Below are 27,308 nucleotides of genomic sequence, written 5' to 3' on the forward strand. Positions count from 1 at the left end.
AATATGAGATACAGGGTTAGGTTGAATTGAAGTACTTCTGTTTACGGGAAGTACTGAAGTACAGTTATAATCTCAATGAAAAAACCTTAAAAAGCATTTCTCTCTTGATTGAGTTTTCGTATTGTATGTATATATACCAACAGACATGTTCCTTTCTCTACAGGGACATGTCTGAAGAAGAGTTAAACACGTGCCGAGGTAAATAACTAGCTACGCCTCGATTAGGCAGGTGTCGCAATTAGTGCAAAACGAGCGATCTTACAGCATAGTAAAGGTGTGTACATGTGTTATATATATATATATATATAATAAAACACGCGCACACGCACACACACATGGCATGACCATCGTTATCTATACATCGCCATATTGTTTGCGTTTATTTCATCTCTTTTGATTCCTACGTCTTTTTAAGCCGTGGTACAATTGATTTCGAGAAAGTGGAAGTTAACCTAATTTTACCCGAGAGGTCGTTTCGACATCGGCGCACGGAGAGAATGAATAACGGGACCACCTCGTCAGGAAAGCGGAGCGCTTCCCTTTTTCGACGGACAATACAAAGCGACAAAGCGCGGACAGGCTCAGTTGACCTTGTTTCGAAAGGAGCGCCACTTATCGACATATCGATTTGGCCAAGCCTCGGTGCAGCTCCAAGGACTGAGCGTGGCGCCTCCCTTGCTTTATAGCTTCGTACTTTATAGCACACAGTTGTCGAAGGCCTGGCCTGGCCTTAGCGTGATCGCGAGCTCTGGTGCCGAAGCCTGCACGTGACACATTGTGTCCATCACGAAACAAGACTCCCCTTGAAGGATGAGGAGTGGTATAGCTGTACACAGTGTGCCAATGCGCAGAGCCCAGAAACGTTGTTCTTGGATGGCAATGATCTCATGCTTGGACGATACGTATGCCCAGTGACCTGGTGGGTAAAAAATTACCAGACACAGCGCGTGAGTCTTATTCGCTGTTCTTTTAAGGAGCACTTTGAGGGGTCTACCTTTCGTATGCTGTCGTCTTTGCTTGGCGTTACACTAGGAAAAGAACATATAGCATAGCCAGCTGTAGCATACTGAGCATGCGCTCACGCCAAAAAAAAAAAAAAAAAACGTTTTCATGCTCGTCTCCTTCGAGCGATTTTATCACGATATGAAGAGCGGACGTTACTGCTGTGGCCAGGGAAACGAGACAACTGAAACAACTTATAAGAATTGGCGGAAGCAAGTGGGAAATAGAGAGAGAAAGAAATTAACAAAGAAGGTCAACAATAGAAAAAAAAACAAAATAAAAAACCGAAAAAGAGTAAAAGAGAGCAGAAAAAAAAAAGAAAACTGATGAGAAGCCAAGAAGACTGCCCAGCTCCGTATTTTCTTCAGGCATGGCACGTCTACGGCGAAGATGCCTTGAATTTTTTTTATTTCATCGTTCTACGTTGTTTAATTCTTATATTTAGCGAATATGTTAATCGTGTGTTCAGTTCAGAATTAATACCTGATTAATCAAAGGAACGCCTACAAAGCGACATGAATGGCCGGGGATATTGGCTTTCAAGTGGACGCTGCACAGAGAACAGCTGCTATGCCCAGCACCTGTAACGAATCAGCAGCTGTGCAGAGTAAAGCTGAAATATGTATTATGCAGTGGTCACAGTCGAGCAAAAAGTAAGATTTTTTTTTAATACATTGAAGCTCTGCTGATGCCACGAACATTACATTCACAGTTGCGAGCTGTTGACCACTAGATAGTTCCAAGAGGACATTTTTTAATGATGAAGATGATGATAATTGCCTCTCCTTTTGAAACTAAGCAGCTGCAAGGGACAAGTATGACCAGAGCTTCGTCTACTGGTGTAACAAAAGTAATAATTAGGGTAGGTGTTTTATATTTCAATCATATGATATAGTTACGAGAGACACCGTAGTGTAGGCCTCCGGAAATTGCGACCCCCTGGGGTTCTTTAACGTGCACTTAAGCCAGAGCAGATGGGCCTCTTGCTATTCACTTCCGTTGAAATGCAGCCGCCATGCCCGGGATTTGATCCCGCGTCTTTCGAATCAACAGTAGAACACGTTAACCCCCGTATCCCCATGTTGAGCGAGTATAACAAATGAAGTAATAGGATCATAAAAAGAACGGAAGAAATGACATAATTTTTCACTGGTACAGCATTTTACGGACTTAGGTTAATCTTGCCATTTAAAGTATCGGGGCACCCGGAAAAGGTGCTTTCTTTCGGCAGCTGTTGATATCGTTCATGGTTGTTGCAATCAACGGCAATTCTTAAACGTGATTGATTGATTGATTTCTGCGGTTTAACGTCCCAAAACCACCGATTATGAGAGACGCCGAAGTGGAGGGCTCCGAAAATTTTGACCACCTGGGGTTCTTTAACGTGCACCCAAATCTGAGTACACGGGCCTACAACACTTCCGCCTCCATCGGAAATGCAGCCGCCACAGCCGAGATTTGGTCCCGCGACCTGCGGGTCAGCAGCCGAGTACCTTAGCCACTATACCACCGTGGCGAGGCGCCTTAAACGTGGCATTGTATACAAACACCAGGAGATGGGAGTGTGAAGCCACAATTTTTAATTTGTTTTCGTCGTTTCCGATGTAGCTAAAGTATGTATAATGGGACAGAAAATCACGACAGACCTCTCATTCTTCAAGTGTTCTCGAATGAATAACAAGGCCACGACGTGCCGGAGCGTGACACGTCGAATAGACGCCTAAAGAAGCGGGAGTGCTGGAGGCCATCGTTTAACCGCCGCGTTACGCCTGGCTAAGGATGACTCGAGTAGTTTGTTCCGACGAACTTGGCATCCGGCCCAGAAGCTTCCAGCTGAAGCACGCTGGCGAGGAGTTCAAAATCTGTGATATTGCCACACATTACAGGCATCAGGCATCGAAAGCGCGCCAACTGACAGGCCTTTAAAAGTGTGATCAGAAAACAGTTTTGCTACATGACACCGGAAATCGGTACGGCAGAATGAATAAATATTGTCAGGTGGTTTGGATACATGAATTGACCTATTATGTTTAAACTGGGTAAGTTTCCGTAGTTTTACACTTTATGCTCAGCCTCTTAACATGTGTATACCGATAAATATGTACGAGCCGCTGTTCGCCAAAGGTTGTGGAGCTCTTCTATGTTGGTGGTTTGATTTACAGACGTGGTACGTAAGTTTGCTATGTATAAACAATAAATAATAGTGTGTTTTTATTCATACATACACGTGTTTAATAAAGACTAGAAATTTTACCCGGAACGCTTCACTACTGCTTTCATTAAAACCTCAGTTTCGCTGCAGCACGGCAAATCTAACAATCCAGTTACTCATATGCTAGCAAAGTTTCTAAATTTTATCGATATCTTCACCAAGAAGTCCATCGAGAAGCTCGCTGGAAAAAGTGGCAACATCGGAGCTAGAAAAGCGAAAAAGTAAAGCACTTCAGACTGATTTGTTGTGCCTTGATTCTTTGCAAGACTTGAACCAAGCTTGTGCGAATCACTTCGCAGTTGCGACGATCAAGGAGTTCTCGTCTACCTCGGAATCGAATCAGCTGTCACCGAGGGAGGAAATCAGGGCAGGAATCTGATTGAGTTGACCGCCGGCAGGAGGGCGTACCACTCACGCACGTTCGGACAGTCCGATGACGTCTGCCTGTAGAGCGAACGTGGCTGGAATGCGGAGCCAGAACACTGTTGTGTGACATTAGTTGTCTGCGTAGACATCCGGTAAAGTTTCGCAACGGATGTATCAGACAGGCAGCTCAATAAAGCATCGCAACGATATAAAATCATGCTCCACAACAGAAAACAAACCTATGAATAATGAAAGGGCGAGAAAAGAAACACGAGGCCTGTCAAGCCATAACCAACAAGCTCTAGCCCCGCCGCGGTTGTCGCTAGTGCACTCGGCTGCTGAACCGCAGGTCACGGGATCGAATACCGGCTTAGGCGGCTGCATTTTCGATGGAGGCAAAAATGCTGTATGCCCGTGTGCCCAGATTTGGGCCCACGTTGACCAATTCCAGGTCGTTGAAATTTCCGGATCCCTTGACTACGGCGTCTTTCATAATCATATGGTGGTTTTGGGATGTTAAACCCCACATATCACTCAATTACCAACAAGTTCTGGGTCAGATCATTTTAAACTCTATTCAAGTGTCTTTTTATTTCTTTTTTCAAGGAATATATAGTCAAGGAATATATATTCAGCCTGAATATATTCAGGCTGACTGTGATGTTCGACACGTTGGCGATGACGCGAACTCATCTTGAAGTGCATGCGCGAGATTCTGCAAACACCGCAAGTCCTTGCCAGAAATCTGCAGTTTCAAAATTATGGCAGTAATTGAATTTCTATATCTGCTCGCAGGCATACATGGCATGAATATGTGACATGTATTTAATGTATAGCGATACACGTGCACCGCATATATATCCATGCGCATACGAAACACATGCATTTAAGTAAACACTTTGCACGGCGCATCAATACGAATCAATACGGATGGCGAACATTTCCGCATTACTTCGAGAACTACTTCGAAACGACATGTGTGCAGCCCATAACGTGAGGTTCTGACCTTTTAAGTGAAACTGTGTTCCTCGTATGAATTACTCAACATAACAGGCAAACGAATCCAATAGCACGACATTAAAGAATGGTACCGCAAGGGACAAGTCACACGCCATTCCGTTTTGGGGTCCCCAGAAAGGCGCATATGACTGTTGCACAGAGGAATGTTTCATGCTCGTTCGCTTGAAGGTCAATTTAATCAGCCTCAGGCAGCCGCCGTAGTTCGGGAACTCAGGAGCTGTTGGCCTTCTCAGTGGCACTAAATGTCTCGCATGTCCGCTTCGTATTAAGCGTTACACGAGCGCCCATGTAATTGCACCAATAGAGTTTCGTAAAATGTTTTTATAGGAAATTATATGGTTTCGCACAGTCTTAACAGAATGCTCGTGCTCCAGATAACATCCCCAGTTCGCTGTGACTCATATGGCTGATGAAATATTTTTCGCACCCTGTTTTCGTGCTGCGACTTTAGCGCACCCTGTCATGACCCTTTAGTGACATGCCAGGCAAATTGCACTTATCCGGCCAATAATGCGTTACGACGTTAAACTCATAGAGAACTTACTAACTTGCGCTCCAAGGGCCACACGATGTTTCGCGAGCGATAATTCAATACGCGACGTCATTAATTCCTGTATATTATCGGCAACGTTTCATTTACTATTTGACTGATAGGGAAGACCATGGTTGCACGCGAGAAGGGAAGATGGCTCTACTTGGGGATTTTGATCTCTTATCCTCGAATACGAGTTATCGGTGGTTGCAATACACTGACGACATTTTTTGTTCAAAGTGATGACTGACACTGGGACACAAGATGATTTAGGGGCGAAGTTCCTTTCGCCATGGGTCGTTCCCTTCTCTGTAGTAGTAGTCATAGTAGTAGTAGTAGTAGTATTTAGCCACCTCTAGTTCATGAGTTGTCCTATCGATGGCGTCGTGTGTATATGTCCCTGGAAATAATATAACTAGATGGCGTTAGTGGTTTTCACAGCGTATATCATCGGAGTGAATGATGAGTGGGGTGAAGCGTCCGTCCGTCCATGCGTCCGTAAGTCTGTTTCAAGGAGACAGACAGACGGACGGATGGACGGACGGACAGATAGACAGATGTACGATTCACGATTTACCAATAAAACCCTCCGACGCTTCGCCCCACTCATCATCAATCACTCCGTGGATACGCTGTGATTTTTTTTAACAAGACCTTCCAATCCAGAAGAATGTGGAGATGTTCAAGCCCCTCCCCTCCACCCTCTCTCTCTTAACTCACGCATCTGTTCAATTAATATCGAACCTACTAATGAACGCTAGTCCGTTGATGTGTGAGTAGACATAATTTGTAGACACGTGAGCCGGCATAAGGCTGATAGTGATGCTGATATTGAAGTAACTAGAAAAATAATGGGGTGGAGCACATTTGGCAAGCACTCTCAAATTATGACAGGTAGATTGCCCCTATCCCTCAAGAGGAAGGTATATAACAGCTGTATCTTGCCGGTACTTAGCTATGGAGCAGAAACCTAGAGACTTACAAAGAGGGTTCAGCTTCAATTGAGCACGACGCAGCGAGCAATGGAAAGAAAATGGTAGGTGTAACCTTACGAAACAAGAAGAGAGCAGAGTGGATTAGGGAACAAATGGGGGTTAAGGATATCATAGTTGAAATCAAAAAGAGGAAGTGTACATGGGCCGGGCATGTAGCTCAAAGACAGGATAACCGCTGGTCATTAAGGGTAACTAACTGGATTCCCAGAGAAGGCAAGCGGGTTAGGGGGAGACAGAAGGTTAGGTTGGTAGATGAGATTAAGTTAGCGGGTATAAAATGGCAGCAGCAAGCACAGGACCGAGTTGACTGGCGGAACATGGGAGAGGCCTTTGTCCTGCAGTCGACGTAGTCAGGCTGATGATGATGATGACGAATGCTGAGGCTGAGTAGACAAGATGAGAGGTCGGCAAAACAATGGGGAGCTCACTCGATCACTTATGAAATGTACTTCGCCCTTACGGATCCAAGTTTTTCTCAACCGAACTCACTCGTACAAGGGCTGACCAAAATATTACTCACCCCGACTATCTGAGACTCAAGGCTAGATCATTGTTTGAGTGAGTGGGCTCATGAGAGAGTTTACTGACCTATGACATTAGCCAGTGAAATTAACGACTATAGTCGTCGACTAGGGCTTCATATCTTTGCAGAGCGTAGCGCGCAATAAATTACTGACAGGGCGAAGCCATCATAGTGTTAAACACTACTCACAATGACGCGAAAACACTGACCACGACAATGTGAATAGTCCCGAGAAACTCTGATTATTCAAACTTTTTCTTAAATACTTACTGGTAACACAGTCACTAAGGGCGTTATGACATCAAAATCATTCCCGATGCTGGTATAATATTTCAGGCATTAAACAACAGTACGCAAGAAATGTGTGCTTCGGAGTGCTAAATTGAGCGCATTATGGAAGTAACCTCATTGCAAAGTTTTCTAAACTCACTAGCGACGCCTATATGTGTCGGGCTATTTATTTATTTATTTATTCATTCATTTACGTTAGACGTAGTTGACTCGCAGAAAGAAATGCTCCACAGAGAGCACTGTGCTAGATCTGTGAGCAGTACGACCCGATGCCAGGACCACTTTTCGTGGCAACTTGAGCTCCTGGAAGTGGCGTGTTCAACGAAGCGCATCCACCTGCCTGTCTTGAGAGTCGTGTCATGTTCGGTCATTCGCACCACTTCATTGCGTACTCCAGGGTCGCCTGCTCGCTCGATGGTCACCATTAGCGTCCCTGATGGCGTGTCGTGGTGTTTTTATATGCGTTAGATAAACGTGCGGGTGAGCATTGTTGCATGCAATGCGAACCGAGGATCTCATACCTCACCAAGCGTTCTCTTCGAAAAGCTCACTTGCTTTCATTTCGTAGTTGCCCTACAAAATTGACTCATCTTGGCTACAATCTGTGTTCGGAGGAAACAATAACGGTACGATGGTCTCACAGTGGTCGTTTCTGCAGACGTCCATCAAGGCACGTTTAATGCAATAAGTGGATATAAAGGTTTAACGTATTAGACAAATGCTATGTGATTCTCACAGACAATACCCACCTGTTATGTCCATCTGCCCCGTTTTGCCGCTATTATTTTCATCCTTCCTCTTGATTTCTTCGTTCAGTATAGGGTAGCAAAAATATATTGTTCTTCTGGAAGAACTCCTCACCCTCTTTATGCTTTTTATTGCGCTCTCACACACATTCACACACCCCAGGTGGTCGAAATTTCCGGAGCCCTCAACTACGGCGTCTTTCGTAATCATATCGTGGTTTTGGGACATTAAAACCTCACAAATCAATCAATCAATCAATCAATCAACACACACCCACACACGCCTTCATACTTTTTATTTCCTTATTCTGTCGGGGCTAGCGTTTCTCGAAGAGTCTACGTAATTAGTGAGCATCTTTCCACGATGAATATCATCGCGAAAGGTAGCACGCGCTGTCCAAACAAACGCAGAAAACGCTTAGCACAAAACAACAAGTAAATTTTGTGTTGAATATTTTATATTCGTCGTCCACTTACACTCAACTACGATCGACATTGCAGCGTCAGAAATGCAAGTCACAGCAATAGCGCATGCAGGTGGAACCAGTGCACGTGGAACATTTCTGTGGCATTTTTAGTTTTATTTTTGTAAGCTATTAGGCTAAGTATAGCAAGGAGCCTTTGACAAATTGTCATATGTGGAATGAAACAAGAGACGTAATAGCGTCAAATGCACCCATGCCATCAGTCTTCATCAACCAATACTTTTGTTCTGATGTGTGCCATATTTATCTTTGTGAGTGCGAACAAAAAAAATGTATAACCTGGTTTCTTTTCTCTTTTTTTTTTGCTCCCATTTACCACATCCTCAGCCTTTGTTCGTGTTCGTGATTAACATGAAAATGAAAAAAAAAATATGAGAGAAATTCGAGAGATAATCATTTTCTGATTTTGTATACATCGCATATCGGTGAATGAGCTACTGCGTTGTTCTCTTGATATTGTCGACACATTAATTAATTGGTCGATGCGGCCTAGAGGCATAGCCATACTTGCGATAAAGGGCTTGAATCAACTTTTGCACGATTTTGATTTCACAGAAAGCTCTGTAGGCACCTATAACAACCCGAAGTTTGTCGCTATGAAGTCACTAACGGCACAGCAGCAGCGACAGTATTCCATTGAAAGTAAACATGTGAATGGTGCAACAATATCTTATGAGTGGTCGCATAACATCCATCAGCGTGTGTTTGTTTTTTAATATGAACTTCTCGCAAGATTTTACAGCTTTCATTCTTTAACGACACAATACGGCACTGCATTTTTTTGTGAATTGGCGGGAAGTGCAGTCGCGCTTGGGAAAGATCCAGCTGGAGTGGGAGCTCCCATTCCCAGAGTTATAAATGACTACTGCTGTACGTTAGATACTTGAACAGCTGGTTGAAAAGCTGTCACATGATTTCAGTAGGCCATGACTTTGAAACACTGTGGCTTTGTACTACTCGCACATAGAGGCAAGAGAGGGTGGGATTATAACCGCTCTTCTCCAAAATTCTAACTTTGCATGTAAATATATACACGCACACATACAAACGTACACACGAACACACATCAAGTGTAAAGTTGAACACCACACCGAAACAAAAAAAAATTGGCTTCGCTACTTCTTCAAGCTGTGGAATGACACAAAATTAAAAAATATATATATGTTAATTTGTAATGAAGATATTTAAAGCGCGAGATCAATCATTATCGACTTACCTGAACAGATGTCCGACACTTCGTGGAGCAAAGAGTCTCATCCGACGCTCCATGTCTGCGGCGACTCCCACACTTCCCTACGTACCACGCAGTTTTCTTTCAAGCTTCGCGCGGCATGTCGCAAAAAGTAGTCTGTGCCAAGCCCTTTGATCAGAGCAACGTGAAACTCGGCGTTGTACGCACAGGTGGAATCACCGGAAGAGAAAGCGAGTTAGAGAGACGCATAGGCTTGACGCTAGCGAGCGGGTGAGGAGGAGGGGGGACTTCACTGCAAAAGGCGGCAAACCGCCGAGTGAAGTGAGGGGGGCGGGGCCCGCGACCGCAGTGCCGCGCGCGTCGCTGGACCGTGCGCTCGGCGAGGACGTCGGCGACAACGCGCTCGAAACTCTCTAGCAGCGTCCCGAGCGCGCTTCGGGCATCGACTGCGCGCCGCGTCCCGTTTCCGGCTCTTGGGGCAACGAGGGAGAGCCGGCGCCAAGTTGGGCGCCGCGCGGCGCTTCGCGACCTCGCCGCCGTGGACGGGCGCTGGCCGCTTCCCCTTTCCCACGCATGCTCTCTCTCTTTCACCGAGTCCTTGATTCGTTCGGTTGACTCGCACGTGTGGCGTGTTACTTGTAGCGAAGGGGTGAACGCGCAATGGTTATCGCCTCTAAGCAATTTGCCCCAAAGCTGAATTAGGACGTGTCTGTTAGGCTTAACTGATACGATACAGTAGATATGGTAGTTTAGCAAATGAACACGCACTCGCTCGCTGTATTCCGTGTTGACCGGTTGTGCCATTGTGAACTCCGACGACAGGGCAGCTCTGGCCGACTGGGTTGGTCCTACGCCACCTCCTGACGCCGGTCCCCGACGATGACGACAGCGCAGCTCTGGCCAACTAGATTAGCCCTACGCCATCTCCTGTTGCCGAAAAGAGCTCTCTCCAGTGGTGCCCCGTCCTCGGACTCCTGCGACCGTGTCCATCTTTCCTATTTTCTCCTTACTTCAGTCACTCGCTGTGCCTGCTCCTCTCTCTCTATATTCTTACAAGAAAACGTATATTTACAGATATTTACAACGATTACACGTGATGACAATGCCTGGCGCACTGGCGGGGTGGAACCAGTCTCTATTCACTTCGTAGTCTTTTTCTTTCAGTCTGGGACCCTCTACTGCTTTATGCCCCAATCCCACTACTGCCTTGTGGCACTACCCCGCGGCGTTAAAGCGCCGACCCGGCGCTTGTCACGAAAGGGGAGTGTTGGTTGACACATAAGGCTTCAGTCTGACGACGTGCACAACAGTGGATGGTGGTGGCATTGAGTGCGCTTCGTCGACGACTCGCTGTATCTCGTAGGTGAGGTTGGTGATCTTGCGAAGGACTTTGTATGGTCCGTCATAGCGAAATAAAAGTTTTTCTGAGAGGCCGATGTGACGACATGGGGTCCACAAGAGTACGAGAGAACCTGGTGCATACGAAACTTCGCGGTGGTGACGATCGTATCGATCTTTCTGAGAGGTTTGAGAAAGCATGAGTCGTTCTCGGGCAATCTGTCGTGCTGCGTCGGCTCGCTCTATGGCATCGCGGACGTATGTGACAGGGGAGCTTGAACCAGCGGGAAGGAGTGTATCAAGAGGCAGAGAGGGTTCCCGTCCATAAAGAAGGTAGAACGGGGAATAGCCTGCGGTGTCATGTCTGGAGGAGTTGTAAGCGAAGGTGACGTAGGGTAACGTTGCATCCCAGTCACGGTGGTCTGGAGAAACATACATTGACAACATGTCCGTGATAGTGCGATTCAGGCGCTCTGTAAGTCCATTAGTTTGTGGATGGTATGCCGTTGTGAACTTGTGGTTCGTGGAACAGGAACGTACGATATCCTGGACGACGCGAGATAAAAAGTATCGGCCTTGATCAGTAACGAGCTGTCGAGGAGCGCCGTGATGCAATATGATGTCATGTAGCAGAAAGTCGGCGACATCGGTAGCGCAGCTGGTTGGAAGAGCGCGGGTGATCGCGTAACGTGTTGCGTAGTCGGTCGCCACGGCAACCCATTTGTTCCCGGATGCAGAAGTGGGAAATGGCCCGAGAAGGTCGAGACCTACGCGGTAGAATGGTTCAGCAGGGATCTCAATAGGGTTAAGAAGGCCAGCTGGAAGCGATGTTGGTCGTTTTCGACGTTGACAAAGGTCGCAGCTGGCGACATACTTTTGCACAGAGTGATATAGGCGTGGCCAGAAAAAACGGCGCCGGACGCGATCATAAGTGCGGGTGACTCCCAGGTGACCAGCGGCAGGTTCATCGTGAAGCTGTCGGAGAGCATCTACACGCAAATGGGAAGGCACGACGAGAAGGCGGTCAGGACCATTAGGGCGCATGTTGTGGCGGTAGAGAACTCCTTCATGAAGGAAATACAAGTTCAGAGAAGTGGGTGGAGTAGCGGAACTCAGGCTTTCTATGATGGGAAGCAAATCTGGGTCGCGGCGTTGCTCAGAAGCGATATCAAGAAAGTCTGATATTGATAAGACGCAAGCCTCCGTAGCTCTCTCTGTGGCGTCTGGTGGATCCACTGGATACCGTGACAGGCAGTCGGCGTCTTGATGGAGGTGACCAGATTTATACACGACCGAGAAGGTGTATTCTTGGAGGCGTAGAGACCAACGACCGAGACGTCCCGTGGGATCCTTTAGCGAGGAAAGCCAGCAGAGTGCATGATGATCAGTTACAACCGTAAAACTGCGGCCGAAGAGGTACGGGCGAAATTTAGCGACAGCCCAAACAAGAGCAAGACACTCTCTTTCGGTGATGGAATAGTTCCTCTCGGCAGGGGATAAAAGGCGGCTGGCGTAGGCGATGACGCAGTCACGTCCATGCTGACGCTGAGCTAAAACAGCACCAATTCCGTGGCCACTCGCGTCCGTACGAACTTCTGTCGGGGCAGTCTGATCGAAGTGGGCTAATATTGGCGTAGTCGTGAGGGCTGCAATGAGCGCCGAAAATGCAGCACTCTGAGGTGAATTCCAAGTAAATGGGACGTCTTTTTTAAGGAGCTCGGTGAGAGGCCGCGCAATATCGGTGAAATTTCGGATGAAGCGGCGGAAATATGAGCACAAACCAAGGAAGCTCCGGACATCCTTATGAGAAGAGGGCACGGGAAATTGAGTCAATGCGCGAATTTTGTCCGGATCGGGCTGTACACCAGATGCGTTAACGAGGTGACCAAGTACAGTTATTTCGCGACGGCCGAAACGGCATTTGGAGGAGTTCAGCTGGAGACCAGCGTTGCGAAATACTTGGAGAATACTGGACAGTCGCTCTAGATGGCTTACGAACGTCGGTGAAAAAACAATTATATCATCTAAGTAGCATAAGCAAGTGGACCATTTGAAGCCGCGCAGAAGGGAGTCCATCATGCGCTCAAAGGTGGCCGGCGCATTACAAAGCCCAAACGGCATTACTTTAAATTGGTATAACCCATCGGGGGTTACAAATGCTGTTTTTTCTCGGTCCAGTGGGTCAACAGCGATCTGCCAATAACCAGATCGAAGGTCAATGGACGAGAAAAACTTTGCGCCATGAAGGCAGTCAAGGGCGTCATCTATTCTTGGTAAAGGGTAAACGTCCTTCTTAGTGACCTTGTTGAGATGTCTATAGTCGACGCAAAACCGCCATGTGTTGTCCTTCTTCTTGACAAGCACGACTGGGGATGCCCACGGACTAGATGAGTGTTCGACGACGCCTTTGGCGAGCATTTTCTCGACCTCTTTCTGGATGACAGAGCATTCGGCAGCGGAGACGCGGTAAGGGCGGTGATGAATTGGGTTGGCATCGCCGGTGTTGATGTGATGGGTCACAACTGATGTCTGGCCTAAAGGGCGGTTGTCAAGATCGAATATGTCCGCATAGGATGTCAACAGACGGTGGAGGTCTTGTGCTTCGGAGGGCGAAAGATCTGGTGCTATCATTTTGGCAATGTCAATGCTTGACAGGTTGGGCGCAGTGAGCAAGTTGACGTGCGGAGTAGGTTGCTGAGCCGACAGTTCAGAAATATCACACTCTTGCAACGACGACATGACGCCTAGTTTAATACCAGCAGGCAGCACATGCGTGGAGAAACCAAAGTTCAAAAGAGACATATGGGTCTGATTGTGGCATACTCTCACCACGGTGTGCGGAACAGCAATGGAGTGCTTTAGCACAACGTCGGTAATAGGTGAAACGACATATTCACCATCGCGCACAGGCGGATCACACACGAGCTGCACGTAAGTCGCGGCTTGCGGCGGAAGATGCAGGAACTCGGTGGCACAAAGGCGACTTTGAGCGTCATGGGCAACAGCGGCGTCAAAAGGCAGTTCCAACTGAAGAAGACCCGTCGAGCAGTCGATAAGGGCGGAGTGCGCAGAGAGAAAGTCGAGGCCAAGAATCACGTCATGTGGGCACTGCTCAAGCACGGTGAACAATACGACGGTCTGGCGCCCAGCAATACACACGCGAGAGGTACACATGCCGAGAACGGCAGATGTGCTCCCATCGGCAAGCATTACTGCACACTTAATAGGAGGCGTGATCACTTTTCGCAGTTTAATACAGAGAGCAGCGCTCATGACTGAAATGTGTGCACCAGTGTCTATGAGGGCTGTAACGGTAACGTCATCCACCAAAAGGTCCAAAATATTGCGGCGTGTAGGAATCGTCAACAGAGGATTTGCAGAATGGGTCGTTAATGCAGCGTCACCTCCGGGAGCTGCATGGTCTAGTTTCCCGAGGTTGAGGGCCCAGGTCGTGCAGGAGACCTGGATCGATAAATCATCGGCGAGAGAGATCGGCGGCCTTGGGGTGATGGTGACCGGCTGAACCTTCGGCCCTGAACGTTAGTAGGAGCAGGCTGTGGATCGTGCGGAGTAGAAAAGCGGCGAGAACTGCCTTCAAAGCGACGCCATGCCCCAGTGTTCCAAGATGAATTGGATGACCAACGATTGCGACAGTAGCGTACAATGTGGCCGGCGCGAGAGCAGTGGAAGCAGATCGGTCTATCATCCGACGTTCTCCATTCAGCAGGGTTCCGGTAGCGGGAAGGGTAGCGTGAAGGGTACACCGGAACCTGGTTTACAGAAGCCGAGCTCTCGGTGGGGCGAACGGCGCAAACAGGTGTGATGCCGAGATTTGCTATTTCTTGGCGAACGACGGCTTGGATGAGGGAGACGGTGGATGCGTTGTCTTTAGGACCGTCAGAGGCGATGGCTGCAGGAGCCATTGCTTCGAGTTCACGACGAACGATTCGGGTGACATTTTCGGACGATGTAGCTTGCGTGAACTTGGGGCTGTCTTCACAGGTCGAAGTGGCTGCAGTATTAGGCAGACGCGCAAACTGGCGGGTTATGCGACGGTTTTTGGCGTGCTCGAAGCGCTGACACTCCTTCACAACCGCGTCGACGGTGGCGCAATCTTTAACGATCAACAAATTGAAGGCGTCATCGGCAATTCCCTTCAATATGTGAGCGATTTTGTCAGTTTCGCTCATGTTCTCGTCCACCTTTCGACAGAGGCCCAATACGTCCTGTATGTAGGACACATACGATTCCGTCGATGTCTGCACGCGACATTCCAGGTCTTTCCTCGCGGCCTGCTGTCGCCCAAATGGCCTGCTGAATAACTCGAGAAGCTTCAATTTGCAAACGTCCCTGCTGGTCAACTCCGACTCATGCGTCTCATACCAGGTGAGCACCGTATCCCGCAAGTAAAATACAACGTTGGCCAGCATCAACGTAGGGTCCCACCTATAGTATTCGCTCACGCGCTCGTACAAAGCGACCCAATCTTCAACATTCACCTTGTCCTTGCCTGTGCCCGAGAAGGTTCCGGGGTCTCGTGGAGGCAGGAGAATCAGAGGAGGCAGCTGGTGCTGGTGCTAGTGCTGCTGGTGCTGGTGCTGCTGGTGCTGGTGCTGGTGCTGGTGCTGCTGCTGCTGCAGCTGCGGCTGCTGTTGCTCTTGTGGGTGGGCCTGTTGAGCCATTGCAGGAAAATGAAGGTGGCGACCACTCCGAAGTTCCGTGTTGGTTTGCCGGAAAAGCCAGGTAGGCGTACCCAGCACCTCCACCAATAATCTTACAAGAAAACGTATATTTACAGATATTTACAACGATTACACGTGATGACAATGCCTGGCGCACTGGCGGGCTGGAACCAGTCTCTATTCACTTCGTAGTCTTTTTCTTTCAGTCTGGGACTCTCTACTGCTTTATGCCCCAATCCCACTACTGCCTTGTGGCAATATATATACACCTTTTAATCCTATGCTTTTATTCGTTCCTTACCCCCATCCCTTGTGAGCTTCTGTTGAGGTGTCGCACCAGATGCAAACAGTTATAGGGCTTACTTTTCTTTTCCTTTTTATAACCACATAAATAATGAACGGGCAGATGAAGCTGGAGCTTGACGCATACTCAAAATACCAGCCCGAAAACGACGTTAAAGACATGGAAAAAGGATGCTGGACAGAACTCGTCCCGTTCCCTTCCTTTTCTGTGTTTCTGTCCTTTTTTCACTGTAACATTAAATACGCGTCGATTGGACCTCGGTCACCTTTCTACCTTACGCAGGGCTACCCTGGTGAGCGAGGGGGAAGTAGTGCTTGGACCTACTTTAGCTGCGTGAGAGCGATCCAACATCCTGGGGTGTTGATTGAAGCTCTTTTCGACCTCCTTGCGTGCTCTGTGTGGTGGAGAGCTACAGTTTTGCACAGAATTATACCTAACGTAGATGGCTCGAAAACCGTGTGCAAAAATATTAAAAAAAACACTCATCAAAAATAGGAACAATTAATAAGTTGAGGTCCGTGTGGTGCATGTCATGACCCGTTCGAAGATTTAGTTTTATGCAACGCCCTGCCACGGTGGTCTAGTGGCTAAGGTACTCAGCTGCTGACCCGCGGCTCACGGGATCGCATCCCGGAGGCGGCGACTGCATTTCCGATGCAGGCGAGAATGCTGTAGGCCTATGTGCTCAGATTTAGGTGCACGTTAAAGAACTCCAGGTAGTCGAAATTTCCCGAGTCCTCCACCACAGGGTCTCTCATAACCATATGGTGATTTTGGGACGGCAGATCCCGCAATATAGCTAAAATTGTTTGGAAGACTGAAAACGCACAGACTCGCATTAGTGTTAATTTAGTACGTACAGGCTGTCTCAAAAAACGTGTCCAATATTCTTTAAAAATTACAAAAAACAGGTATAGCGAGCTACTTGATGCTTTGCCTTTTATTGTGGTATTTTCAGATGCGTACAAACAAGAATTACGGCAGCAATTATACAAATAAGCGCCAGTAACTTTTTAGACAATGGCAATAGCCGGTTGAGTCAAATGGGTGAATTCAAGCTCCCAGTCCTACTAATATTCCATAGTCACTTTGAAATTTCCAAAAAAGTGGCCCCTAGTAATCACCGTGGAGCGATGCAATCTGGCCAATTTAGCTGGCGAAACTGACACTGACGCACCATACAGCGCGTCTACCATTCACTTTGACAACAACCCCAGTGACGATACTGTTTCCCTCGCCGTTATCAACCGTCTATTTAGACGCTTCGCTTCGAGGCCGCTATGGCCGCTTATCGACACTCGCATATCCCCCCCCCCTCCCCCCAATGTGAGAAAAACAGTGTCGTCATTGAGGGTGTTGTTGAAGTGAATGGTAGAGTCGCTGCTTGGTGCGTCGGTTTCGGTTTCGCCAGCTGAATTGGCCATGGATGGATGGATGGAAAAACTTTATTTCGTCAGAAAGCAACTGAGGATGATTCCGTATTAGATGGCCATCAACCCAACGTTGGCGGCGACCTGTGTGGCCCACTCCACGCCCCTTAACTGGACGACTGGGTCTGAGCTAGTCAACACGGCCTCCCAGTGCTCAAGAGAGGGATCACGCATAATATCCACCGGCGGCGGCACTATGCTACATTCCCAAAGTATGTGATCATATGTTGCCACAGCCTGACACCATTTGCATTGCGGCTTAATCTCCTCCGGGTACATTTTGTACAACACGTAAGGGTTGGGAAAAGATCGCGTCTGCAGTTTTCTCCAGACGCATTCCTGCGCCTTAGTCAACCGCTTGTGCGGGGGCGGATAAAACCTCCGCTCTAGTTTATAATGATTCGTTATGTCATGAAAGGACACCTGCCCATCTCTCACCTACCCGGCTGACGAAACCTCGAGCATTCAGGTGAGCCGCCTCGTTCCTAGGGTTCCTAGAGTGTGCTGGTACCCAGACAATTTCTATTTCTCTAATTTCTCGTCCCGTGGCCCCATGCAGAAATCGTGTGGCGGTCGCCGATATTCTGCCCCTCGCCAGATTTCGGATGGCTGTCTTTGAATCACTGAAAATCAAATCTTACTGCGAATTAGTTATAGCTAGCGCTATTGCCGCTTCCTCTGCAGTTTCCGAGGAGCGGGTTTTGACCGATCCAGAGGCTGAATTGGCCAGATTGCATCGCTCCACGGGGATTACCAGTGGCCATTTTTCCGACACCTCAAAGTGGCTATGAACTATTCGTAGGACTGAGAGCATGAATTCACCCATTTGACATGACCAGCTATTACCACTAGTTAAAAAGCCGATTGTGTGAAGTTCTATAATTATTATAATTATTGCCGTAATTAAAGTTCATACCCATATGAAGATGCCTACAATAAAGTTGTTACCATACACCAAACCAATCTGAAGATGCCTTCTGCCACAGGAAGGCAACGCCGCAAAAAGGACGCAGATAACTCCTTTCTGTATTTTTTAAAGAATATTGAACACATTTTTTGAAACACCCAGTATAGTCTTGCTTGTGAATCCTCCCTCCTGCACTACAGACCCTCCTCTCTTTTTCGTCTTCCTCCCCTCTTCGGGAGATATTCCATAATTTTTTTCGGCACTCACGTGGCAGATCATACAATTCTGATCAGTAAGAACAATGGCCTATATTAAGATGAAACGTTCTTGCTTCGTTCTTGCCTGCAACTTTGAGTTCATGTAAGGATCTGTAAAAATTTGAAAAGTTCGAATAACCGATCAACCAAAAAGTTATTAATCCTAGGGTCAGACTTTTGAAATAATAAAAAAAAACAATGAAATGATGTTCAATTCAATTCAGTGCTTATCACATATCACATATTCAGAATGCCGATCATGTTTCGAGTAATCAGCATTAGGGGAAAATCCACAAAGGATCCGCGTGTTAGAACATCGAGGCAGCACTCTTCTTGTTTTAATTTTTGGATTACCAAGATAAATGCATGCAGCGCAACCTTTTAGGAACTACCAATTTCGTGGTGGTCGCAGATGAAGTTGCCTTTAAAGCTTTGGTTTCGTCAAGCGATAGTGTCATTTTCTATCTGTTATACGTGAAATTCATAGGGTTGACTCTGCAAACATGTTGTTCATTTTTATGCTTCAGTTTTTTTATGAGGTGGCAACGAAGTACCTCCTTGAATTATCAAGTAACCGCTGTATTTCAGTGTACAGTTAAAAAATTTTCTCCTCGGTGGTCACTGCTTATACATGCTTACCTTATAATTAAAAGAACATAAAACTCGCATTTTTCGGCTAAACATAATCGTAACGCTCCATTTATTAATGTTTGTGATTATTTGTGCCAAATTAAATACTGTTGAAACAAATCACTGTTTTTCAAATTGCTTTTCTTCTCTCCTCTCTTTCTCTTTTTAATCTCCATCCCCTGTCGCCAGTGCAGGGTAGCAAACTGGACGTTCATCTGGTTAACCTCCCGGCCTTTCCTCTTCGCTGCCTTACTATTTGAATAGTGTTCATTTGTATTTGATTTGTTATCAGTTGTACTGTGTAATTCGTATTCTATTCGGTTCTAAAATTGGCTATTCGCGCACAGCCGTATATGTGCAGGTAGTCGTCAGAAAAAAGCATCTTTGTTCCAATTCCTGGAATGCAAAAAGCTGTTTAATACTTGAGCTCCTGTGATACCGAGATCTGGTGCTGAATAAGTGGTTCGCGCCTTGTCTATTATATTGTAGGCTATGTGCGAACGGAGCTGATTCTTTGCATCAATTGTAAAATATGCAAGGCCGTTTGCCTAAACATAAAAGAAAATGGCACCCCAAATCTGCGGCCCGGGTTATTGGGACCATTGGTCTCTTTTACCTGCCAGGCGGGCCAAGCCCGCGCTTCTGTTCTGTAGACAACTTTTAGGGACGACGCTCCTTGATGATTGATTGATTTGTGGGGTTTAACGTCCCAAAACCACCATATGATTATGAGAGACGCCGCAGTGGAGGGCTCCGGAGATTTTGACCACCTGGGGTTCTTTAAACTGCACCAAAATCTGAGTACACGGGCCTACAACATTTCCGCCTCCATCGGAAATGCAGCCGCCACAGCCGGGATTTGAACCCGCGACCTGCGGGTCAGCAGCCGAGTACCTTAGCCACTAGACCACCATGGCGGGGCGGACGAAGCTCCTTAAGTTGTGGGTCGTGCTTCCTCGATGTATGTAGTTGTAGGTAGCCACCTCTCGTTTAGTTCTTGGAATGTCCGCTAGATGGTGGAACTTTTATTTATTGAATATATGATGGAAAGATGCGGCGAGATAGTGGTACTTGAAAGTGTTCACCAGACAGACAGACAGACGGAGAGACGGACGGACGGACGGACGGACGGATGTATGTATGGATGGATGGATGGATGGATGGATGGATGGATGGATGGATGGATGGATGGATGGATGGATGGACGGATAAATGGATGGGCAGACGGATGAACGGACGGGCGGATGGACGGGCGTTTCACGGTTTACCGATGAAACCCTCCGAAGCTTCTCTTTACTCATCATCATTCACTCCGTGGATATCCTGTAATTTTTATTGCCCAAATAAAAAAAGGCTTGCTTCGCGGACGAATGCGTTTTCTCCTCAACTAATATCATTTTTTTTCTGCTGACAAAACATACACATAACGTCTTCACAAATCAGGGCCGCACAGTTTTTGTGATCACTACGAAGATCGTGAAGGGGCGTAAACAGTGCTTTCAAACTGGAGTGATGTGTGCGTGTCAATAGTGATAACTGGATGGTGCGCACTGTACGATTTATAGCGTGTGGCGCCGATAAACTTTTTATTAAAGACTTGTATTGTGCATATCATCTGGTTTTTCCCAATTTTTTTCTTATTTAACGTCGGTTGATGAATGTCAGGGATGCGATTGTAATACGACAATCAGCCAATTTCGTTCTACTTCACGTATTTATTTTGTGATATCTTGCACGGGACCCACCATTGGAGATACGGGCGCTGCAGACGTTGGAACGCGTTGAAGGGAACCATGTGACAGTATCCTGCTTCACGGAACCTTACTGAGACATGTCGGCAAGCTGGTGGCCCGAGCGCGCTTTTAGATGCGAAGCAGCGAGCTTCATGCGGTGTGCGTGGCTTCCCTTACTGCGCAGGCGCAACAGCTGGCCCAAGCACTGCCAGAACACGCTCACGCATAGAGTTTCCTAAAATTGACTAGAGGGGTTTCTGTCGCTGCGATCGTTCGGCGAACATGACAATGATGAGTAGTACACACACTTGCCTAGTCTTCGCACTTCTGGGCGGCGAATCGTACTTGCGGCTTCGTTTATTGCTGGTTACGGTTTCGTTTTGAAGGAACAAACTAACCCTTTTGAGCTTTGTGACCCGATTAGAAATGGCAAGTCTAAAAGAATAAGGTGGTGAAGCGCAACCGCTGAACATTTGCTGATTTTTGTTTTGTGTCAAAACAGCTTCAAGCCACACGAACACACACGGAGCCAAAAGCAGGCCAGAAGTACGAAGATTAGACAAATGTGTGTACTACCCATCATTCCCATGCTCGCTTAAGCGCCATGCGTTGCAGCTCCCATAGACACTATAGCGCCAGAGTTCCCTCTAGTGTATATGAGGAAACTCTATGCGCTCACGCACCAGCGCGTTCAGGCCTGTGCAAGGCAGAGTTTTAGATGCGGAAGCATCTTATACTCGCGCCTTGTAGTGCGCCGTCCGCGCCGTCCGCACCGCTTCTCGAACATTCGACAGCTGACGCGCGCGCATGCGCCGTCGCGCCGTCGCCCACTCTTCCACCATCTGTGCATCCCTTCCTCCTCTACACACCGCGCGCGCTTCACTCCTCCACCATCTGTGCACCCTTCCTCCTCTACACACCGCGTTCGACATCTACAATTCTCCTGATTCTCCAGTGGACGCGCATGTGGCGTCGCGCTTCGAGAACATTCAACAGCTGACAGTGCATGCGCCGTCGTGCTGTATATATACTCAAGGTCGGCGCTCGCTCGCTCAGTTGCCGCTCGTCGGTTGGTTTGTACGGCGCGTCGACGTCCAAGGTCGCGGTGAAATGAATTCCAACGAATCCACAAACACAATGATCGACGTCCCTTCGACCAGCGCCGCCCTTTCGCATACGTGTGTACGTGTTCACTCATTTAACACCCCCTCATACAACCACGTTAACCAATTTAGCCATCGACCCAAGTAAGTCGCAATTTAACACCCCATTTCACAACCACGTTAACCAATTTAGCCATCGACCCAAGTAAGTCGCACTTTAACACCCCGTTAACCAATTATATGCTCCGCATCCTCCTCAGTGTTCCCCCGAGGGAAGCTGCGGGCAATTTTTTCTATTTTAAAAATTAACTAGAGAGAACTCTGGCGTTGCGATCGTTCAGCGACCATAGGAATCATGGGTATGACATAGATTTTAGGGGCGAAGCTCCTTAAAGCGGCACCCGTTCGTCCCTCGTAGTAGCCGTAGTAGTGTGTAACCAGTCTTACGTTTGGAGCTGCAAGGTGGTGCCGGTGGGAGATTTCTCCTGTGTGTTTTTGAACAATACAAAATTCGCAGCGTGCGCGTTACCTAAAAGCCAAATTATCCTGTCTCTCATTCCCCATTAGCAACCATATGGATGTACATTGAGCACTATCTGACAAGAAAGGGTTGCTACGTTATAGTCGCTCGGCGTAACCTCCTAGGTTTTAGAAAGGTTTAGCGAGCGTTAGGCCGCAGTGCCATGAATACAGTGAACTAGTATATACCATGAACTCAAGGTGGGTAAAGGTGGGAAGTAGACACGAAGCGCAAGCCGCAAGAAAGTTTGCGTGTGCCTCCTCTCGTTCAGTCCTTGGAATGTCTGCTGAATGGCGGTGCTTCTATATGAGAAATATATGATGAAAGGATGCGAGATGGTGGTACTTGGAGTGTTGACTAGCTTGACGAACGGACACAGACAGATGCATGGACGGACGCATGGACGGACGCAGGAGCGGATGCATGGACGAACGCAGGGACGGACGCACAGATGGACGTGCGAACGCGCGGACAGACGCACGCACGGACGGGCGGATGGACGCACGGGCGGCCACATAGACGCACGCATGAACGGACGGAAGCAAGAACGAATGGACGGACGGATGCTTCGCCCCGCTCTCCATCATTCACTCCGTGGATATGCTGCCATTTTAGATGCGGAGCATCTTATACTCGCGCCTTGTAGTGCGCCGTCCGCACCGCTTCTCGAACATTCGACAGCTGACGCGCGCGCATGCGCCGTCGCGCCGTCGCCCACTCTTCCACCATCTGTGCATCCCTTCCTCCTCTACACACCGCGCGCGCTTCACTCCTCCACCATCTGTGCACCCTTCCTCCTCTACACACCGCGTTCGACATCTACAATTCTCCTGATTCTCCAGTGGACGCGCATGTGGCGTCGCGCTTCGAGAACATTCAACAGCTGACAGTGCATGCGCCGTCGTGCTGTATATATACTCAAGGTCGGCGCTCGCTCGCTCAGTTGCCGCTCGTCGGTTGGTTTGTACGGCGCGTCGACGTCCAAGGTCGCGGTGAAATGAATTCCAACGAATCCACAAACACAATGATCGACGTCCCTTCGACCAGCGCCGCCCTTTCGCATACGTGTGTACGTGTTCACTCATTTAACACCCCCTCCTACAACCACGTTAACCAATTTAGCCATCGACCCAAGTAAGTCGCAATTTAACACCCCATTTCACAACCACGTTAACCAATTTAGCCATCGACCCAAGTAAGTCGCACTTTAACACCCCGTTAACCAATTATATGGTCCGCATCCTCCTCAGTGTTCCCCCGAGGGAAGCTGCGGGCAATTTTTTTTTAGTCTTTGTGCTTGCGGGTGGCGAATTGCACTTGTGGCTTCGTTTATTGCCGTGTTTTCGTTTTGTTTCGAATGAAACAACAAACCATTTTGAACATCGTGACCCGATTGAAAATGGTGATCCGAAAAGGTGAAGGTGGTGAAGCGTAACTGCCGAACATTTGCTGATTGTAATTTCATCACAAAGCAGCTTCAAGCCGCGCGAAGCGAGAAGAAACGTAAAGTACGGAGACTAGGCAAGTCCATGTACTACCCATAATTCCCATGCTCTCTGAAGCGCCATGCGTTGGAGTGTCCATAGACACTTGTGCCAGATTTGCCTCTGGTGTATATTTAGGAAACTATAGTTTTAGGGGCTTGGTAAGACCGAGTTAACTGGCGGAACATGGGAGAGGCCTTTGTCTTGCAATGGACGTAGTCAGGCTGATGATGATAATGAAGACACTGCCCCCTCCCCCTTACACTATCTTAGCAGTCAAGTGATGGCGTTGGATTACGAGGTTCTGCAGACGCGTGATGAACCAACGCGTTGTGTCCTAGTGAGAACGCGCTGGCTCGCGCTAACGCGATCGGGTCTGCGTAAGTCGCTGTGTAAGATGTTGTGGCCTCTACCCCTTACACCCTTTCAGCTATCATGTGATGGCGTCGGGGAACGAGATTCTGGAGACGTGTGATGAACGCACATGCGTGGTGTGGCGATGGACCCGCATGACATCCTACAAGAGTTCGGGGGGAGTAAGAGCCACAGAAACTACAGTGAATTATCGTTTGCTTCCCTTGCAAGGACGCGTTCACATCGGGCATGGTGTCCCCGATGAACGCAAATTTAAGCCGACCCATGCGCTGCTTCGCATGAATCCCATTAGTGGCGTCATTTTGTCTTTCACTTTCTCACTTCAATCAGCCACGTTTCACTAGTAGTTCATGAGAACGGCCATTTAGAAAGAGCAAGAGCTTAGAGAGCGTGAGCAATATTTACGACGGCATATTGTTCTGATGTTATGTCTCCCAATTATTGCACGAGGCAAGCAAAAGAGTAGGGCGTAGTTTGACATTTATGATTTTCCCAGGACGGATAACAAATGTCACCATGCATGGCTGATGAAGCTTAGAAAAAGTGATGAACCAAAGTCCCGCGCACGTGTTTGCCGCACGCACTTGCGAAAAGATTACTTCGTTTGTAATTATAATAGCAACGCAATTAATAGTGACACAAATGTAAAGTGTAGATTAGGTAATCAAGATTGAGTTCACACGTCACACCTCCCTCTTCCTTTGGAGACGCCCAAACCTCGAAGTCTTATGAAACATTCCTTCTGGAACGTCCTTCAACATAGTAATTTATCCTACGCACACTGATCAGAGAATAAGTCATTCGGAAACTACCGATACACAGATATAAAGTAGGGGTGTAGAGGAGAGGGGATGGGGCATGCTGTTTAAAAAAAAGCAGTCTGTGAACGGGTTTCTCGTTAAAAGAACGGTCTGGAGTGCGGGGGCATCATCCCATTGGTTTTAAACCTGCAAGAGCAATTCCACACACCCCACCCCTTCTTCACACCTTCTGGGTTCAGGGCCCCGGCAGATACACTGACAAAGAGGTGCTCTAGGAAAGCGCAAATTGACTGCTTTGGACAACGAACCACTGTAATCTACCGCTTTGTGTATATTAATAAGCAATTTGAATTGAAGCAAGATATATTGCTCGCATTTAGGATGACGGCGGCTTCTATTTTCAAAGAAGGTACTATACTCAAAATAGTTTTTATTTAAATCTGCGCAACAACATTTAGGATGACATAAAGAATGATTAACAACAGTTTCGAAAAAGTCGGCATGATATTTCTTGCGAAAAAAAAAGTGGTGCTTATGTGTACCACTGTTTTATAACGGGTCATAAAAATGGTAAATATTTATTTGTTGATTTTTTGTTCCATAGTGCCAGATTTATTTGCAAGACATAGGAAAGAGTGGATTGAAAAACAGACGTGCTGAAACAAACTGTGAATATACTTTGAAAAAAAAAATATCTGTGAAAAAATTAAAAACTGAGCAGTACTCTCAGCATGTGAAACACCGGGAACAATGCAACATAGAAAACACACAACATACTGAAGGTGAAAATGCCGGCAAGAAAATACACAGGTCACCAGAAAAAACTGTCACTTTAGAACTAGTAGTAACGACAGAGGGAAGAAATGACAAGAATGAAAAAGGTGACGAGAATGCGCTCTAGAACACATGTACGCAGGCATCTTACACAGTGGTCTGCTCAGCAACGAAATAGTATGTTTATTATTGCTTATTTTCATTGTATAGTAACCTACCTTTAAATCATCTGATGGTTTGGAAAATATGTGTTGCTTTTTAACAGGAACACTATTTATACACTTAAAACGGCTGCTTACTTTTGGAACAGTTTTAAGCATTCAATGCACAGCGAGACTTGGTATTTGTTTCCCAAATAGGTACCGTGCATTTATTACGAGCACACGCGAAGGCGACCTGTGATAAACAAACACCAGCCAACGCGATTTCGAGACTACTGTATTTGCTACTCCTAGTGCAGACTACCATTGACAATGCTAGTGCAGACAATACCTCCGCTGCAATAAAAGTGAATGTACTGCCTATGTGAAACAGCTCCATTGTGAAAGTTATTACTCGTTATTAGGACTAACACCACCAGCCAAAGACAAACACAGGACGTTTTGTTGAAGAAAATTGCGTTTGAAGAAAACTGAGCCCCCCCCCCCCCCCCCCCGTGGTGGACTCAGTGGCTAAGGTACTCAGCTGCTGACCCGCAGGTCGCGGGATCGAATCCTGGCTGCGGCGGCTGCATTTTCGATGGAGGCGAAAATGCTGTTGGCCGATGTGCTCCGGTTTGGGTGCACGTTAAAGAAACCCAGGTGGTCGAAATTTCCGGAGCCCTCCACTACGGCGTCTCTCATAATCATATGGTAGTTTCGGGATGTTACACCTAACATATCAATCAATTAATCAAATTGAAAAAAATGAGGGTAGCGGAAATCCGCCCACGTTACAAGTGAGTCGCTAGGTTGTGTTTAGTAAACGGGTGAAACGGGACACTTCACACACGTGTTGAAGCGATGTTTTATAGACGCTAATTTAGGTTGCTGAAGGTTACTGTAGCGACCACGTTGTAGCCAAGTGCAAACTTAACACAACCTTCTTCTACACTTCAGTTGATGGTACCGCTAGTAAGAGCGGCAGGGATTTGGCCATTGTTTTACTAAAGGTGCTTTAGATGCAATGAAAAAGTGGTACACATTTGTACCCCGGTCGTACATAGGGCTAGCTGCTGCTCTAAGGTGCATGCACTAGCGAGTTACGCTTTCTGGGTCGTTTTTGCCATGTGGCGTTGAGCATTAGCGTCATGTATGTATTGATCTGTGGATTGTTTTCCAGAGGGCATTCGCGGAAAGGCCGCGAATGATTTTCACGGTGCCCCACTTAATGACAAATATGGTTTGCAGCCGTACAGCTCATTCGCTTCACGGCATGACTGCAGTGTATTGCGGCAAAGTTAACAGCTAAAAAACGTTTTTTTTTTTTTTAAGATTTTGTACAAAACATTTCCCTCTTCCCTTGACGCTGATTGACATAGGGCTGAAGTTCCGTTACTCATTCGCTCGAAGTGTTATGGGCTGCTTGCGCCACCCTTTAACGGAGGCATTAACTCAGCGACTCCGCGGATAGCTGTTCAGTCTTTCCGCAAGATGGCAGTGGGTGTA

General features: G+C 47.3%; 1 protein-coding gene across 1 annotated transcript in view; it reads right to left on the bottom strand.

Moving 5' to 3' along the window:
- Positions 1-9,774, bottom strand: part of LOC119171934 (uncharacterized) — a 41,497-nt gene extending 31,723 nt beyond the window's left edge. The window contains exon 1 of the mRNA XM_037422831.2: positions 9,389-9,774. Coding sequence (XP_037278728.2) covers positions 9,389-9,441 — 53 coding nt within the window. The 5' untranslated portion in view covers positions 9,442-9,774. The remainder of the gene's footprint in view (positions 1-9,388) is intronic.
- Positions 9,775-27,308: the final 17,534 nt, after the last annotated feature.

The sequence above is a fragment of the Rhipicephalus microplus genome, chromosome 4, assembly GCF_043290135.1.
Source record: "Rhipicephalus microplus isolate Deutch F79 chromosome 4, USDA_Rmic, whole genome shotgun sequence".
In the NCBI taxonomy this organism is placed as follows: domain Eukaryota; kingdom Metazoa; phylum Arthropoda; class Arachnida; order Ixodida; family Ixodidae; genus Rhipicephalus; species Rhipicephalus microplus.